Here is an 18,876-nt window from a genome sequence, read left to right as displayed (position 1 = left end):
CATGACGGGGTGTTGGCCTGTTTTCCTTGAACTTGGGAGGGTCCTCTCTGCCTCTAGGACACGAATGTTTGTTTCATTCCCCAGATTAGGGAAGTTCTCAGCTACGATTTGCTCAAATATATTTTCTAGTCCTCTCTCTCTCTCCACTCCCTCTGGGATTCCAATAATTCTGACATTGGAACGCTTCATGGTGTCACTTATTTCTCTGATTCTATTTTCATGGATTCTGAGTTGTTTTTCCCTGGCCTCCTCTTTTCCCTTTTTATCTATTAAATTGCCTTCCAGGTCACTTATTCTTTCTTCTGCCTCACTTACCCTAACTGTTAGATTATCTAGATTACACTGGATCTCATGGATAGCATTTTTAAGTTCTGCCAATTCAGCTTTCATTTCTGCCCTTAGAGACTCTATGTTGCCATTAATTGATTTCTCCATTCTAGCCATTGTCTTCACAACTGCTAGCCTGAATTCCATCTCCGACATCTTGGTTATATCTGCATCCATTTGTAAATCTGCGGCATAAGTCATAAACTCTGAGTCTTTCCTATTTTGGGAGTTCCTCCTCCTAGTCATTCTGTTGAGGGGTGGTTGAGGGAATGTATAGAGTCCAAATTATTGACCAGAACCCAAGCAAGATGCACCTGTTTTCTAGGGACTTTAGGGTTGCTGGCCTCTTGTTTTCCTAGCCTGTCTTCTGGGGGAGGGGCCTGCCGCGCTGTTACTCAGGCAACCCTGTTTGGGCAGAGTTTCCTGCCCCCCTGTCGCGGGGGATGGGCTCAGTGAGAACCAGATTTTGGGGGCTTTTGTTCTCTGGTGGCTTTCCCTGGCGGCTTTCCACGTCTCTTCTGAGTCAGAGCAGAAGAGACTGTTTCCAAACCTCTGCCTCAGAGCAGAGAGATTGCAGTCTGTTCTTTAGTGAGCTCTCCAGGCCACACTATTTCCGTCTCTGTCTGTGCTGCTATAAACTGCAGCGTCCTGGGTTGTGCGTTCCTCTGCAGCGCTCCCAGTCCTGCCTCCAGGTTGGGGCACGTCTCTGCCCTTTGTGCTTCTCCAAGTGCCAGCCGCTCCCAGTTCGCATGCACGACCCCATCACTCTGGGTTTCCGTCCTGGGGGCTTCCTAAAGTCCTTTCCCCGACACTACCGGTCTGTGAGTCTGTGCCCCGTCCCCAGTGCACGAGGCTGTTGCTCACCGGTGGTGTAGGATCCCCATGGCCAGGCTGCCTCCCACTGCAGTTTATCCTCCGATATCTGCCCGCAGAATCACGGCTCCCTGCTTCGAACCTTGAAACCAGCCACCTGCAATATTCTGTTTGTAGAGATCTGGATCTATTTTCTTACGTCTCAGGCTGATTTCGTGGGTGCTCAGAGTGGTCTGGTAGATATCCAGCTCAATTCCAGGGAACAGTTAGAATAGGGTCCCGTACTCCTCTGCCACCTTTTCTCCAGTCTAGATCTTTTATTTCTTTAGTTAGATTTATACCAGGTATCTTATTGTTGTTGGTACAATTGCAAATGAAATCAATTCCTTGATTTCTTTGTCTTCTGCTTAGTTATTGGTGTATAGAAATACAACAGATTTCTGCACATTGATTTTATATCCTGCAAATTTGAATTCATGTATTCATTCTAGCAATTTTTTGGCAGTCTTTTGGGTATTTTACATACAGTATCATGTTGTCTGCACATAGTGAAAGTCTAATGTCTTTCATGCCAATTTGCATGCCTTTTTTTTCCTTTTTGTTGTCTGATTGCTCAGGCTAAGACATCCAGAAGTATGTTAAATAGTAATGGTGAGAGTGGACATCCATCCTTGTCTTAGTCCTGACCATAGGGGAAAGGTTCTCAGTTTTTCTCCACTGGAGATGATATTAGCTGTGGGTCTTTTGTATATGGCCTTTATGAGGTTGAGGTTTGGTCCATCTATCCCTACTTTGTTGAGCATTTTTATCAGGAAACAATGCTGTATTTTCTCAAATGCTTTTTCTGCACCTATTGAAAGGATCATATCGTTCTTATTTTTTCTTTTATTAATATGGTGTATCATGTTGATTGATTTACACATATTGACCCAGTCCCTACAGTCCAAGAATAAATCCCACTTGATTGTGGTGAATAACTCTTTTAATGTACTGTGGAATTTGATTTGCTAGTATTTTACAGAGAATTTTTGCATCAATGTTCATCATGGATATTGGCCTATAATTTTCCTTTATACTGAGGTCTTTGTCTTGTTTTGGAATTAAGGTAATAGTGGCCTCATAGAATGAGTTTGGAAACTTTCCTTCCATTTCTATTTTTTGGAATAGTTTGAGAAGAATAGGTGTTAACTCTTCTCTAAATGTCTGGTAGAATTCCCCTGGGAAGCCATCTGGCTCAGGACTTTTGTTTCCTGGGAGATTTTTGATTACTGATTCAATTTCTTTCCTGAGGGGGGGGGGTCTGCTCAAATTTTCTATTTCTTCCTGTTTCAGTTTTGGTAGTTTGTAAGTTTCTAGGAATTTCTCCATTTCTTCCAGGTTTCCCAGTTTGTTGGCACATAATTTTTCATAGTGTTCTCTTACAATTGTTTGTTTTTCTGTGGTGTTGGTTGTGATCTCTCCTCTTTCATTCATGATTTTATCTATTTTGGTCCTTTCTCTTTTCTTTTTGATAAGTCTGGCTAGGAGTTTATCAATTTTATTAATTCTTTTGAAGAACTACCTCTTAGTTTCATTAATCCATTCTACTGGTTTTTATTCTATATCATTAATTTCTGCTGTAATCTTTATTATTTCTCTTTTCCTGACTTTAGGTTTTATTTGCTGTTCCTTTTCTAGCTCCATTAGGTTTTTTAAAAAGATTTTCTTTCTTTCTTTCTTTCTTTCTTTTTAAGATTTTTTAATTTATTTATTTGACAGAGAGAGACACAGCAAGAGAGGGAACACAAGCAGGGGGAGTAGGAGAGGGAGAAGCAGGCCTCCCGCTGAGCAGGGAGCCCCATGCAGGACTTGATCCCAGGACTCTGGGACCATGACCTGAGCCGAAGGCAGACACTTAACAACTGAGCCACCCAGGTGCCCTGATCCTTTAGGTTTTAAGATTAGGTTGTGTATTTGAGACTTTTCTTGCTTCTTGAGGTAGGCCTGTACTGCACTGTACTTCCCTCTTAGGACTGCTTTTGCTGCATCCCAAATGTTTTGGGTTGTTGTGCTTTCATTAATAGATCACTTAATTATGATATAATGCCTTCCTTCATCTCTTCTTACAGTCTTTATTTTAAAATCTAGTTTCTCTGCTGTAAGTATGTCTATTCTAGCTTTCCTTTGACATTCATTAGCATGACAGATTGTTCTCCATCCCCTCACGTTCAATCTGCAGGTGTCTTTAGATCTAAAGTGAGTGTCTTGTAGGTAGCATATAGATGGATCTTGTTTTCTTATCAATTCTGATACTCTATGTCTTTTGATTGGTATTTTTTTTACATTCAGGGTGATTATTTAGAGATATGAATTTAGTTCCATTGTGTTACCTATAGACTTGCAGTTTCTGGTGATGTTCTCTGGTTCTTTCCAGTTTTTGTTACTTTTGGTCTTTTTTTTCCCCCCCACTCTAAGAGTCCCTCTTAATATTTCTTGCAGGGCTGATTTAGTGCTCACAAACTCCTTTAGTTTTTGTTTATCTTGAAAACTCTAACTCTCCTATTTTGAATGACAGCCTTGCTGGATAAAGAATTATTGGCTGCATATTTTTCCCATTCAGCACATTGAATATTGCCTTCCACTGTTTTCTGCCCTGCCAAATCTCTGTGGACTGATCCACTGCAAACCTCATGTCTTCCTTTGTAGGTTAAGAACCTTTTTTTTCCCTTGCTGCTTTCAGGATTCTTTCCTTATCTGTGTACTTTGTGAATTTGACTATGATATGCTTTGGCAATGACCAGCTTTTGTTGAATATAATGGGAGTTCTCTGTGCTTCTTGGATTTTGATGTCTCTTTCCTTCCCCACATTGGGGAAGTTTTCAGCTATAATTTGTTTGAATAAAGCTTCTGCCCGTTTATCTCTCTCTTCATCTTCTGAGACTCCTATAATACGAATGTTATTATATTTCACTAATTTGCCGAGTTCTCTAAGTCTTCCTTCATAGTCCATTAACTTTCTTTTCCACTTCCTTTTGGCTTCATTGTTTTCCATAATTTTGTCTTCCGTATCACTGATTCAGTCCTCTGCTTCATCCATCCTCATTTTCATGACCTCCATTTGTGTTTGTATCTCAGTTATAGATTTTTAATTTCAGCCTGACTAGATTTTACTTCTTTTATCTCTGTAGTAAGGGATTCTTTAGTGTCTTCTATGCTTTTGTCAAGCCCAACTAATATCCTTATAATCACTGTTTTAAATTCTACTTCAGACATCTTACTTATATCTGTATTGACTAAATCCCTGGTCATGAGTTCTACCTCATGTTCTTCCTTGGGGGTGAATTCTTCCATCTAGTCATTTTGTTCAAGAAAGGAGAAGTAAGAAAAACAACAACACCACCAACAAAAACAACAAATAACAAATAACAAACAACAAAACAAAAAAGCAAAAACCAAAGAAAAAGAAAAAAAAACAAGAAAAATAAAAACACAAAACAAGACAACCAAAAAAACCTAGACCCTGGGTGTGTTTTGGACTACTTGTTAAAAGAATCTAGATCCTAAAATTTTTTTTTTAAGATTTTATTTATTTATTTGACAGAGAGAGACACAGTGAGAGCAGGAACACAAGCAGGGGAAATGGGAGAAGGAGAAGCAGGCTTCCTGCCGAGCAGGGAGCCTGATATGGGGCTCGATCCCACGACCCTGAGATCATGACCTGATCCAAAGGCAGACACTTAACAACTGAGCCACCCAGGCACCCCTAGATCCCAAAATTGTAAAAAATAATAAAATAAATGGAAAGTAGACAAAAATATGCATACATATGAAAGTATACATATATAAAATTTTAAAAATAATAAAAGTTTGAAATAGAAATTGGAAAACACAAGAAAGTAAATGAAAAAATAATAAAAATAAAAGAAATAAAGAATAAAAGTAAAAAGGAAGTTCAATCCTACTTCCCTTAGAGGTGTAGTTTTGCAGCATTCTATGATTAATAAACATGATGAGAGCTAGGTGTTTGTACTGGTCTTCTGGGGGAGAGTGCTGTGCTGATTCACAGGCTGACTTGTTTCAGTGGAAATGCTTCTCCAGATCACAGGGAGGGCGGGCCTTGGTGTAACTGGCTCTTGTCTCCAGTAGGTGCCACTATTTTGCTCCGTGAAGGCTTTCAGCACTGATGGGTGGGACTAAAATGGCGGCGCCCTGCTCTCTAGCATTGGAGCTGAAGGTTCATGCCCGCTACGCATCAGTGAGCCCACACAGAAAAACAATCAATCACCCTATTTGTTTCCCCAGTTTCCATCTGGAACCTGCATTCACCCTGCCCCTGTCCAAGCCTATTTATCTCCAGCATGTGACTGAGTTTCAAAACTCCAAATTTCAGGGACACCCATGGTGCGGAACTGCACTGTTCCTCCAAGAGAAGTTCTAACTATCTTTACCAGCCCATCCCAGGAAAGCGGTCATAGGACCATGCAGTGGTTCACAGTTTATAGCCAAAACCTGGCACCAAGACCTGCTGCTCTCTGTCACCTTCCCAGCTCCTATGCCTGGGAACAGTGCAGCACCTTGGTGCCACCTGTTCTTCCTGGGACCCAGGAGATCCTCAGACCACCCTGTCAATCCTGGGATTCTGCCCCTCTTCACCACCTTAGCATCTTTAATCCAGGCATGTCCTCCATGGTAGCAAACTTAAAAGTTCAGATTTTGCACTCCACTGCTTCTAATACTTTGGGGTAGCCTCCTCCCTTCCACCACATCCACAGCTATGTCTCCCCCAAGTGAACTTCCACACCTTCTACCTACTAAAAGGTGGTGACATTTCTACTTGTAGACTTGCAGTTTTTATTCTCTCAGGCCTCCAATTGACTTCTTGGTTGTTCAGAATAATTTGGTAACTATCTAGCTGTGTTTGAGGGATGAGACAAGCTCTCAGGGTCCTCCTACTCCTCTGGTGACAAATTCTTAGATATAACATCAAAAGCATATTCCACAAAAGAAAAAACTGTTGTGTTTCATTAAAATTAAAAATTATTTCTGCTTTATGAAAAACTTGGTTAAGTGAATGAAAAGACAAGCCATAGACTGGAAGAAAATCTATGCAAAACACTTAACTGATACAGGGCTGGTATCTAAAATAGACAAACAAGCATCAATATCAATAATAGCAAAATTATGGAAAGAGCCCAAATGTCCATCAACTGATGAATGTGTAAAGAAATGTGGTATATACATACAATGGAATATTACTTGGCCATCAAAAAGAATGAAATCTTGCCATTTGCAATAATGTGGATAGAGCTAGAGTATATTACGCTAAGTGAAATAAATCAGTCAGAGAATGACAAATACCATATGATTTTACTCATATGTGGAATTTAAGAAAAAAAAAAGATGACTATAGGGGACATAAATTAGAGAGGGGCAAACCAAAAACAGATTCTTAACTATAGAGCACTAACTGTGGTTGCTGGAGGGCAGGTGGGCAGGTGGATGGGCTAAATGGGTGATGGGTATTAAGGAGGGCCCTAGTGATGAACACTGGGTGTTATATGTAAGCGAAGAATCACTAAATTCTGCTCCTGAAACCAATATTACAATATATGTTAACTAACTAGAATTTAAATAAAAACTTAAAACAAAAATTCAAGTTAAAATTTTATTTTTACTCTTAGAAAGTTGAAATAAATATCTTTTACCCGGGGTGGGGGGTGGAAAAAGAGAAGGAGTAGGATATTCTTTTAAAAAAATAAAAAAATACTGAGGCACCTGGATGGCTCAGTTGGTTAAGCCTCTGCCTTCAGCTCAGATCATGATCCTGGGGTCCTGCCTGGGATCAAGTCCCACATCGGTCTTCCCGCTCAGCGGGGAGTCTGCTTTTCCTTCTCCTTTTGCCTCTCTGCCCCTCCACTCCACCCCCATGCTTGTGCTCTCTGTCTTTCAAATACATCTTAAAAAATAAAAATAAAAAAAAAAAGAAAGAAAAATAAAATAGACAAACAGCTCTTAAAATGCAATAATAGGAAAACAATCCAATGGAAAAGGGCAAAATATTTGAACAGACACCTCACCAAGAGATCTATACATGGCAAAAAAGAATATGAAAAGATGTTCAACATCATATATCATTAGGGAAATGATTTTTTTTTTTTTTTTGGTGGGCAGTAAAGCAAAGTTTATTGAGCAAGAGTACTGAGCAATAGTACAAAGCACGTGAAGAGGGAGGGTACCTGAGAAGGTTGCCCAGGAAATTAAAATTAATAATAGAAATGCAATCACAGTGCAGACCTATTAGAATGGCTAATATCCAAAACACAGACAGCACCAAATGCTGGCAAAGAGAGCAACAAGAACAACAAGAGCTCTCATTCATTGATGATACAAATTAAAAAAAATGGTACAGTCACTTTGAAAGACAATTTGATAGTTTCTTACAAAACTAAATTTACTCTTACCATGTAATCTACCCATTGTGCTTTTTGGTAATTGCCCAAATTATTTGAAAAGTTACGTACACAAAACCTGCTCTCAAATGTTTATAGCAGCATCATTAATAATTGACAAAGTTGGGGGACACCTGGGTGACTCAGTCACTTAAGCGTCTGCCTTCAGCTCAGGACCTGATCCCAGGGTCCAGGAATCAAGCCCTGAGTCAGGCTCCCTGCTCAACGGGGAGTCTGCTTCTCCCTCTCCCTTTGCCCTTCCCACATTCATGCTCTCTCATGTGTGCTCTCTCTCTCTCAAATAAAAAAAAATCTTAAAAAAATAATTGACAAGGTAGGGAGGAAGCCAAGATATCCTTCAATAGGTGAAAAGATAAAAAAGCTGTGGTAAATCCACACAGTGGAATCTTATTCAGCACTAAAAATAAGTGAGCTATCCCATCATGAAAAGCCACAAAAGAACCTTAAATGCATACTGCTAAATGAAAGAAGCCAATCTTAAAGTGCTACATGCTGTATAATATCAACAATAAAACATTCTGGAATAGGCAAAAATATGGAGACCATAAAAAGATCAATAGTTGCTAGGGGTTTACAGGGTGTGAAAGGATGATGGAGAGATGAACAGGTGGTGCCCACAGACTTTTCTGGCAGTGACACTATTCTGCATGATAGTGTAATGATGGATTCATGTCATTATACATTTGTCAAAACCCACAGAATGCACAATGCATTGGCTCACCAATCATATCAGTGTATCTCACTAATGCAAATGTTAATAGTAGAGGAAACTGTATGCTGGCAAATTAGGGATATATGGGAACTCTACACATATTCAATTTTTCTTTAAACCTGAAACTGCTCTAAAAAGAAAGTCTCTTAATATAAAAAAGTGACCCAGGGTCCCCCAGATTATTTTTAATTAAAGAAGTACAAAGGCTGCATCCTTGCTCTTTAGGAAAGTCACTGGGAACATCTACATAAAACACCAAACTTCTAGGACATTCCAGAAGCTTTCATTGTAAAATCCTCCAAAAGAATAAAGTTTGGACTACGTCCAGGGTTACAAATCCCCAGGTTTGGTAATTCTATAGAGGGACTTAAAGGACTCAGCATATAGTCATACTCATGGCTAGTATTTACTTTAGTGAAAGAATATAAAGCAAAATCTGCAAAGGGAAAAATACATGGGATGAAGTCTAGAGAAAACTAAGTGAAAGCTTACAAGAGTTCTCCCTTAGAAGAGTCACACAGGACACAACTAATTCCTCCAGCAAGAAGTTATAACAACACATGTGAAATTTTGTCTACCATGGAAGCTCTTGAGACTCAGTGCCCTAGGTTTTTATTGGGGGCTGTACAGAGGCACCCACTACTAAGCATATACCAAAATTCCAGACTCCCAGCAGAAAATAAGATGTTCAACATAAACCACATTGTTTGTACAGGCAATCTAGGCACAGAGAGTCACTCTTACCATTTAGGGAAAATTTTATATCTGTGTAAGGAACTGTTCACTAGCCAAGTTCCCAGATACAAGCCAAGAGCTAATCTTATAGTCAGATTTTTCTATTCATAGTAGACTCGGCCTATTATGTTAACTCTTTTCTGCTTAGGAACCTGACCCAGAATAGATGCAAAAGGAAGGAAACAAAAGAATGCAGAAGGAAAATGACAGAAGACCCCAGACTATTCCAGTTTATGGAAGAAAAGTAGTCCTTCACCTTTTCAATACTAAGTCTATTCACCACTGAGGTTCCTGACTCATCAATTTGAAACACCTCACATGAGGTAATGGATATTCACCAAAACACATATCAGGAGATAAGCTTCAGCTTTGTAACAATCTGTGTAACCTTGGAGAAGATGATTTCTAAGAACTTTCCTAGCTCATGTCAAAGATCTTATTCATTTGAGTGTCTCATTTTATACTTGAATCTAAAATATCTCCATCTTTTACTGGATCTATTATCCAACACAAGGATCTATCCATTAAAAAATTGTATTTTTTAAAGGTTTTATTTATTTTAGAAAGAGAGAGAGAACCCATGTGACTGGGGGGATGGGCAGAGGGAGAGGAAGAGAGAGAATCTGAAGGATGCTCCTTGCCCAGTGCAGAGCTCAATCCCATGACCCTAAGATCATGATCTGAGCTGAAATCAAGAGTCTGACGCTTAACTGACGGGGCCACCCAGGTGCCCTGCCATTGAAAACAGTTTAAAATCAGTTAATTCCTTCCCTTCCTTCTCCAGTGCCACTCTTGTGATTAGACGCTCTCCCCTAGTTCATTGCAATAGTTCCCTAAACTGGTTTTCTTGCTTCCACTCTGTCTCAGGTCTAATTCATCTTACAACCTCAGACAGTTAGAGATTCTTCAAACAGAATTCCACTCATATAGCTAGTACTACCAAAAGTGCTCAATGATCCTCCCAGGCCCAAGAGAATTCAATACAAACTCTGAACCTATTACTCTATAATATGACCTCAACTTGCCTAATCCTATCTTGTCTTTCACTACTCCCCAATAGCAATGAAAATTCTGGTCAAATGTCCCCAAACGTACTCCATGTTTTCTATTCTTGGGACCATTTCCGTCCACGTGAGAGGTCCATTTCTCCATTTCTGTCAAAGACGTTACCTTTGTTGAATGGGCACCACTATGGTGCCAGGGCAAATCTCCACATCCAGATGTAAGGTTTTTATTCTCCAGACACCTTCCCACCCCTACAAGGACACCACATACACATTCATGTTACAGTATGTAAAAATTCTTATTTAAGTGTCATGTGTATTCTTATTTTAGCATTCCAATTATAAGCTGCCAAAGGACAGGAAGGATGTCTCATTGACTCTGTAGTCCTGTTGCACCCAGCATAGTGCCTGGCATGTGGTATGCACTCATGGAATAGTGGCTTATTTGAACTGAAGTCACTGAAAGTCCATTAAAAAAAAGGTAATGTTGGAATATCTTGGGAAAAATGTAGAAGATCTGCTCCTGATCTACCAAATACAACACTAGTTCAACTTTAACCTCATGTGGATTCTGGAATCAGAAATACAGAACTGAAAGGGACTCTGGAGATCACTAAGTACCACTCTTCCTTTGGCAGAAAGGGAAAATGAGGCCAAGAAAAAAATATGTTCTCCAAAGTCACACCATGAAAGATAAGAAATAACAAGTGTTGAGGATGTGAAGAAAAAGGAACCCTCATGTACGGTTGGTGGGAATGTAAACTTGGGCAGCTACTATGGAAAACAGTATGGAGGTTCCTCAAAAACTTCAAATTAGAATTACGATATGACCCAGTAATTCTACTACTGGGTATTTATACAAAGAAAATGAAAACACTAATTCAAAAAGATATATGCACTCCTATCTTTATTGCAGCATTTACAACAGCTAAGATATGGAAGCAACTTAAATATTCATTGATAGATGAATGGATAAGGAAGATGTAGATATTGGAATATTAGACAGGCATGAAAAATGATGAGCTCTTACCGTTTGTGATAATATGGATGGCCCTAGAAGGTATTATGCTAGGTGAAGTAAGTCAAACTGAGAAAGATTAATACCATATAATTTTACTAATATGTAGAATCTAAGAAGCAAAACAAATGAATAAACAAACAAAAAAAGTGGAATGAGACTATAAATACAGAGAAAAAACTGATGGGGGTGGACAAAATATGTGAAAGAGAGTGAGAGATACAGACTTCTAGTTATGGGATGAATAAGTCACAGGAATAAAAGGCACAGCATCAGGAATATAGTCAATAATATTTTAATAGTCTTGTATGGTGAAATTTTATTTTCTCAAACTTGCATTTTATTGCTTACATAAAGATGATTTATGTATTAAATTATTTATTCTAATGTCCAAAAAAAAAAACAACAACAACAAAAATGTCACACGGTGAGTTAGTGGAGGACCTGCTTTGAGAACTCAAGGCTCCTGAGTTCCAGGCAAAGATTTTAACTGTAAGTACTACTATTATAGTGGATCCCTGCTGAGGCAGGGCATGAAAAGAGCCTTGGAATAGGAAGATGGCAATGTTACCAAGACACAGCCGGCAAAGGAAGATGGGAACAGGCTTTTTGAACATACCTCTTGTAACTGAGATTCTTTCTTTTTGGAAGATAGATGTAAGTGCCGATCCAGCAAGGAATAAAACCTCTCACCATCCTTTTCAAATTTTTTTTTCCGCTCCTACATCGGGGAGAGAAAGCATACATTAAGATATCTATATAAATTTTTAATTCACTCTGCTCAGAATTAAGAATGAAGGATGCAGTGTCAAGATTCATCTATCAGGTTACCAATCTCTCTAGCCTCTGGGAAGAACACAGAAAGAATTTGCTTTAGCATTGGTCTCAGCAGTTTCAATTTCCTCAAATATAACCCTGAATCATTCCACCTACACAAACGGCAATTCCTATTAGTATACCTGAAGGCTCTGGGAGATGCTGCTCAGAAAATGACACTTAAAATGGGCCTGTACACTTGTTACTTTTTCTTCTTCCCAGTATTTTCTTTATTTTTTTCACATGCATTAACTACTTACTCATTTTTTTCAAAGGAGAAAGAAGGAACACAGTGGTGAATTCAATATATGCCTTTAAAAGTCATATACAGATTGAGGGAAAAGATGGTGGAGGAGTAGGGGACCCTATTCCAACCAGTCCCCAGAATTGAGCTGGATATCTACCAGACCACTCTGAACACCCATGAAATCAGCCTGAGATGTAAGAAGACAGATCTGGATCTCTACAAAAAAAACATCGCTGGCATCTGGTTTGGAGGTAGGAAGCGGGAAACCGTGATTCCGCAGGCAAATATCAAAGGATAAACAGAAGGGGAAGGGAGTCGAGCCGTGGGGATCCTACACCACCGGTGAGCAACAGCCTCCCATGCTGAGGACGGAGCACCTTGCCTCCTCTTTTCTTTCTTGTCTATTAATTGGTATTCTAGATCACTAATTCGTTCTTCTGCCTCACTTACCCTAGCTGTTAGATTATCTAGATTGGATCGGATCTCACTGATTGCATTTTTAAGTTCTGCCAATTCAGCTTTCATTTCTGCCCTTAGAGACTCTATGTTGCCATTAATCGATTTCTCCATTCTAGCTATCGTCTTCACAATTGCTAGCCTGAATTCCATCTCCGACATCTTGGTTATATCTAAATCCATTTGTAAATCTGTGGCATAAGTCATAGTCTCTGAGTCTTTCCTATTTTGGGGGTTCCTCCTTCTAGTCATTCTGTTGAGGGGTGGTTGAGGGAATGTATAGAGTCCAAATTATTGAGCACAACCCAAGCAAGATGCACCTGTTTCCTAGGGACCTTAGGGTTGCTAGCCTCTTGTTTTCCCTGCCTGTCTTCTGGGAGAGGGGCCTGCCACACTGTTACTCAGGCAACCCTGTTTGGGCAGAGTTGCCCTGCCCCCCTGTGGCGGGGCACGCGCTCAGTGGGAACCGGTTTTGGGGCTTTTGTTCTCTGGCGCCTTTCTCTAGCGACTTTCCACGTCTCTTCGGAGAGTCAGAGCAGAAGAGACCATTTCCAACCCTCTGCCTCAGAGCAGAGATCGCAGTCTCTTTTTTAGTGAGCTCTCCAAGCCACAGTTTCTCCATTTCTGTCTGTGCTGCTATAAACTGCAGCGTCCTAGGTTGTGTGCCTCTCCACAGCACTCCCAGTCCTGCCTCCAGGTCAGGGCATGTCTCTGCCCTTTGTGCTTCTAAAACCGCCAGCCACTCCCAGTTTGCACGTGCGACCGCACCGCTTTGGTTTCCATCCAGAGGGCTGACCTAAAGTCCTTTCCCCGCCCATACTGGTTTGCGAGTCTGTGCCATGTTCCCAGCGTGAGAGGTTATCGCTCACCGGCGGTGTAGGATCCCCATGGCCAGGGTCCTTCCAGCTGCTGTTTATACTCTGATATCTGTCTGTGAAATCATGGCTCCCCGCTTCGAACCTCAAAACCAACCACCTGCGATCTTCTGTTTGTAGAGATCCAGATCTATCTTCTTACATCTCAGTCTGATTTCGTGGGTGCTCAGAGTGGTCTGGTAGATATCCAGCTCAATTCCGGGGACCAGTGGAATAGGGTCCCCTACTCCTCCGCCATCTTTTCCAAATCCCCTGAATACCCAACTTTTATATCAACATGGATGAGACTGGAGGAGATTATGCTAAGTGAAATAAGTCAAGCAGAGAAAGGTTTCACTTATTTGTGGAACTAAGGAATAGCATGGATGACATTAGGAGAAGGAAGGGAAAAATGAAGGGGGGAGGACTGGAGGGGGAGACGAACCATGAGACTCTGGACTCTGAGAAACAAACTTAGGGTTTTAGAGGGGAAGGAGGTGGGGGGATGTGTTAGCCTGGTGATGGGTATTAAGAAGGGCATATACTGCATGGATCACTGGGTGTTATATGAAAACAATGAAGTGTGGATCTCTACATTAGAAACTAATGATGTATTGTATGGTGACTAATATAACATAATAAAATAAAATTTAAAAAATAAAAGTCATATACAATGCATTTAGACAGACTAATACTAAGTAAAACTTTTCCAAGGCAATAGGAACCTTGGACTGCCTTTATAAATGATGAGTTCTTTGATACTATTTAAGCATTTTACAACTGCCCTATTAAAAGATGATGTTACAAATGAGGAAACAATCCTGGAAAGTGTAGCCACAAAGCAAGAGACAAAAAGCTTTATGGAGGATGGAGGACTCAGCCGTCACTCTCCTTAAGTATGAAATTTAATTAAGTTCTCTGCCTCAGCACAACTGGAAGTCACACAGCTCCAAAGGAGCATTAACAATGCTCATTTGTCACACACTAATGCTAACACTTTGCAATCCTCTCAACACCATGCTGGGAAATTCATGTAAAAGGCCTGTGTTGTGTCATACTAAATCCAAATTCACTGAGCACCTACAGAGTGCCATTTACTAGAAGAGGCACAGCAAAAGACACACAGGCAAAAAGAAAAAAAAAAAACACCTCATAAATGATTTATTTCTAGAGGCAATCTGTTCCTGGGCAGGAAGCCAGGACAGAGCTCAGTGACCTCTGACCTGGAAGGAAAGTGTTTTTTACCAAAGATAAAGAAGTAGAGAGGAGGGCACTTGGGTGGCTCAGTTGGTTAAGCGACTGGCTTCAGCTCAGGTCATGATCCCAGGGTCCTGGGATCGAGTCCCACATCAGGCTCCCTGCTCAGTTGAGAGCCTGCTTCTCCCTCTCCCTGCTGCTCTGCCTACTTGGGCTCTTTCTCTATCTCTCTGTCAAATAAATAAATAAAAAATATTTACAAAAAAAAAAAAAAAAGAAGTAGAGACGAAACTAACGTTAACTGAGGCCCACATCAGGTCAGGCAGTGAAGTAGGTACTTATAATCCATTATTTCATTTAGTCTTCACAACCCTGAGAAGTAGATATTGTAAAGGAACTTAAGGTTCAAAAAAGTGAACTATCTTGTCCAAGGTCACACAATATATAAACCTATTTGATTTCTTCCATATAGTCAAATAGAGCCCAGATGATCATGAGAGGAATTACACTCAGGAGGCCTGTAAATAACCAGGAAAACTTGTGAATAAAACTCAAGTAGGTCTATAGCCCTAGCCCAAACTCATACCAAATCACATGAGATAGAAATTTTCACACAAAACATAGGTAAGACACACCGTTCCTCCAGCTAGTGAATCTATTTAAAGTAGCAATTCTTTGAAGAAAGCATTAGGGCCAGAAAATGTCAGTGAATTCTCTAAGAACAGATAAAGTTCTGTTGGTCAATTCCTCCTCCAATTCAATTTTTAAAATAAAAACTATGAAATATAATTCACATATAAAATTCATCCTTTAAAGTGAACAATTCAAGGTTTTTAGTGTATTTACAAAACTGTGCAACCATCACTGCTGTCTAATTCCAGAATATTTCCATCACCTAAGAAAAACCCTATACCTATTAGTAGTCATCCCCCCCCTTCTCCTAATACTCCCCTCAAGAAGCCAAAATTTAATTTTTGTCTCTGTGGATTTGTATACTCTAGAGGTTTCATATAATTCTAGTCATATAATATGTGACCATTTGTGCCGGTCTTGTTACACTTAACATGTTTTCAAGATTAATTCATGTTGTAGCATGTATCAGTACTTCGTTCCTTTATGGCTGAATAATATCTGATATACAACATTTTCTTTATAAATTCACATTGATGGACATTTGGGTTATTTCCATTTCCTCAGCAATTATGAATAATGCTGCTGTGAACATTCATGTACAAGATTTTCTGTGGCCATGTTTTCAATTCATTTGGGCATATATATACAAGCAGTGGAACTGCTGAGTGATAGGACAACTCTATGTTTAACTATCTAAGGAACTGCCAAACTGTTTTCCAAAGCAGGTGTATCATTTTACATTGTCAACAGCAATGAATGAGAGTTCCAATTTCTGAACATCCTTACCAACCCTTATGTGTCTTTTTGGTTACAAATAACCTAGTGGGTGTTAACTTGCATTCACTGTAGTTTGACTTGCATTTCCTAAATGACTAAGGATGTCTTATCATGTGTTTATTGACCCTTTGTGTATACATGTATATACACACATATATATATTCTTCAATGAAATATTTATTAAATTATTTTGTCCATTTGTAAATTTGTTTTTTTATCTTTATATTTTCAAGTTACAAGAATTTGTTATATAACTCTGAATACTAGCTGTGGTGTATTTTCTCCCATTCTTTGGGTTGTTGTGGCACTTTATTGGTAGTGTCCTTTGAAGCATGAACATTTTTAATTTTGTGAGGTCCAATAAGCCTATTTTCTTCAATTTCTTGTGTTTGTGGTATCATATCTCAGAAAATGTTGCCTGATCAAAGGTCATGAAGATTTATAGCTATGTTTTCTTCCAATAACTTTATATTTTTTGGTTTTAATTTTTGAATGCAGTGTGATACAGGGCTCCAACTTCATTCTTTTGCATATGGATAACCAGTAATCTCAGAACCATTTGTTCTAAAGATTATTCTTTTCTTAATGAATTGTTTTGGCATTCTCAGAAAATATCAATCAGCCATAAATGTATAGGTTTATTTCCGGACTCTCAGTTCTATTCTATTAATTTATATGTCTATCTTCATGTCACAACCACACTGTCTTGATTACTATAGCTTTGTAGTAAGTTCTGAAATTAAAGACTGTGACTCTTTTTTTTTTCATTATTTCTTTTTCTATTCTGGTCTTCTGTGTGGATTTTGGGTCACCTTATCAATCTGTGAAAAATGGCCAGCTGAAATTTTGGTACAGATGACACTGAATCTGTAGATCAATTCTGTGACTATACTATCTTAACAATATGAAGTCTGATTCATGAACACAAGATGTGTTTCTATTTATCCTTCTATTTATTTAGGTCTTAGTTAATTTATTCCATTAATGTTTTGTACTTTTCAATGTATAAGTCTTGCAATTTTTTGTTAATTTATACCTCAGTACTTTAATATTTTGATGCTATAGCAAATGGGAATTTCTTAATTAAATTTTCAGATAATTTATTAATAGTGTATAGAAATACAATTTATTTTTATATATTGATTTTGTATCCTGCAACCTTGATGAACCCCTTTACTAATTCCAATAGCGTGTGTGTGTGTGTGTGTGTGTTTGTACCTTAGGATTCTATATTTAAGATGAAGTAATCAGCAAATACAGATAGTTTTACTTCTTCCTTTCCAATCTTGGCTAATTATCCTGGCTAGAACCCCCAGCATAATGTTAAATAGAAGTGCCAAGAGTGGACATCCTTGATTTCTTGAGATTAGAGGGAAGGGTTATAGTCTTTCACTATTATGTATATGATGTTAGTAATGGGTTTTTTATATTTCTCAATTATCAGGTTGAGAAAGTTCCCTTCCATTCCTAGTTTGTAAAGTATTTTTATCATGGTAGGGTGTTGGATTTTGTCAAAAGCCTTCTTTGTGTTGAGATGTTCATATACTTTTGTCCTATAATCTATTAATATAGTATACAGTATTGATTGATTTTTTGGATGTTAAACCAACCATGCATTCCAGGGACAAATCTCACTTGGTTATGGTATATACTTATTTTTATATGCTGCTGGATTTGGTTTGCTTGTATTTTGATGAGAACCTTTACATCTGTAGAGTAGTACACTCTTATCCACAGTTTTGCTTTCCACAGTTTCAGTTACTAAGGTCCACCAAAGTCTGCAAGAAGATCCTCTTTCTGATGTAATATCAGAAGGTCAATAGTAGCCTAAAGATATGTCACAATGCTTATGTCATTCATGTCACTTCATCTAACCACACAGGAATTTTATCATTTCACATTATCACAAGAAGGATAAGTAGAGTACAAAAAGATATTTTGAGAGAAAGAGAAACCACATTGTTATAACTTTTATTATAGTATACTGTTATAATTGTTCTTTTTTATTTTTAGCTATTGTTGTTAATCTCTTACTGTACCTAATTTATAAATATTATCATATGTATATATGTATAGGAAAAATATATATATACACATACATACACACACATACAGCTTGGTACTAAAAATTATATATATATATATATATATTGGCTTGGTACTATCCATGGTTTCAGGCATCCACTGGGGGGGGTCTTAGAATGTATTCCTCATAGATAAGGGGGAACTACTCTATTTATGAGCCATAGTAGCCTGTAGTTTTGTTTTCTTGTTATGCCTTTGGTTTTGCTATCAGGGTAATATCTGCCTTGTAGAATGAGTTGAGAGGTATTTCTTCCTCTTCTACTTTTGGAAGAGTTTGTAAAAGATAAGTGTTAATTCTTTAAACATTAGGTAGAAATCCCAGTGGGTCCAGTTGGTCCCAGGCTTTCCTTTTCTTTTTTTTTTAATTTTATTTTATTATGTTATGTTAATCACCATACATTACATCATTAGTTTTTGATGTAGTGTTCCATGATTCATTGTTTGCGTATAACACCCAGTGTTCCATTCAATATGTGCCCTCTTTAATACCCATCACCAGGCTAACCCATCCCCCCAACCCCTCACCTCTAGAACCCTCAGTTTGTTTCTCAGAGTCCATAGTTTCTCATGGTTCGTCTCCCCCTCCAATTTACCCCCATTCATTTTTCCCTTCCTACTATCTTCTTTTTTTTTTTTTTTAACATATAATGTATTACTTGTTTCAAAGGTACAGGTCTGTGATTCAACAGTCTTACACAATTCACAGCACTCACCATAGCACAAATCTTCCCCAATGTCTATCACCCAGCCACC

General features: G+C 38.7%; 1 protein-coding gene across 3 annotated transcripts in view; it reads right to left on the bottom strand.

Moving 5' to 3' along the window:
* The window catches only part of OPHN1 (oligophrenin 1), a 362,794-nt gene that overhangs the window by 119,372 nt on the left and 224,546 nt on the right, over nt 1-18,876 (bottom strand). For all 3 annotated transcript variants that reach the window (XM_081808748.1, XM_081808749.1, XM_081808750.1), the window contains exon 5: nt 11,678-11,779. In XM_081808748.1, the coding sequence (XP_081664874.1) occupies nt 11,678-11,779 (102 nt within the window). The remainder of the gene's footprint in view (nt 1-11,677; nt 11,780-18,876) is intronic.

The sequence above is a fragment of the Leptonychotes weddellii genome, chromosome X, assembly GCF_054177405.1.
Source record: "Leptonychotes weddellii isolate Sample4059 chromosome X, ASM5417740v2, whole genome shotgun sequence".
NCBI classification, from domain to species: Eukaryota; Metazoa; Chordata; class Mammalia; order Carnivora; family Phocidae; genus Leptonychotes; species Leptonychotes weddellii.
The sequence above is the reverse complement of the archived record's forward strand: the minus strand, read 5'-3'. Positions and strand labels throughout refer to the sequence as shown.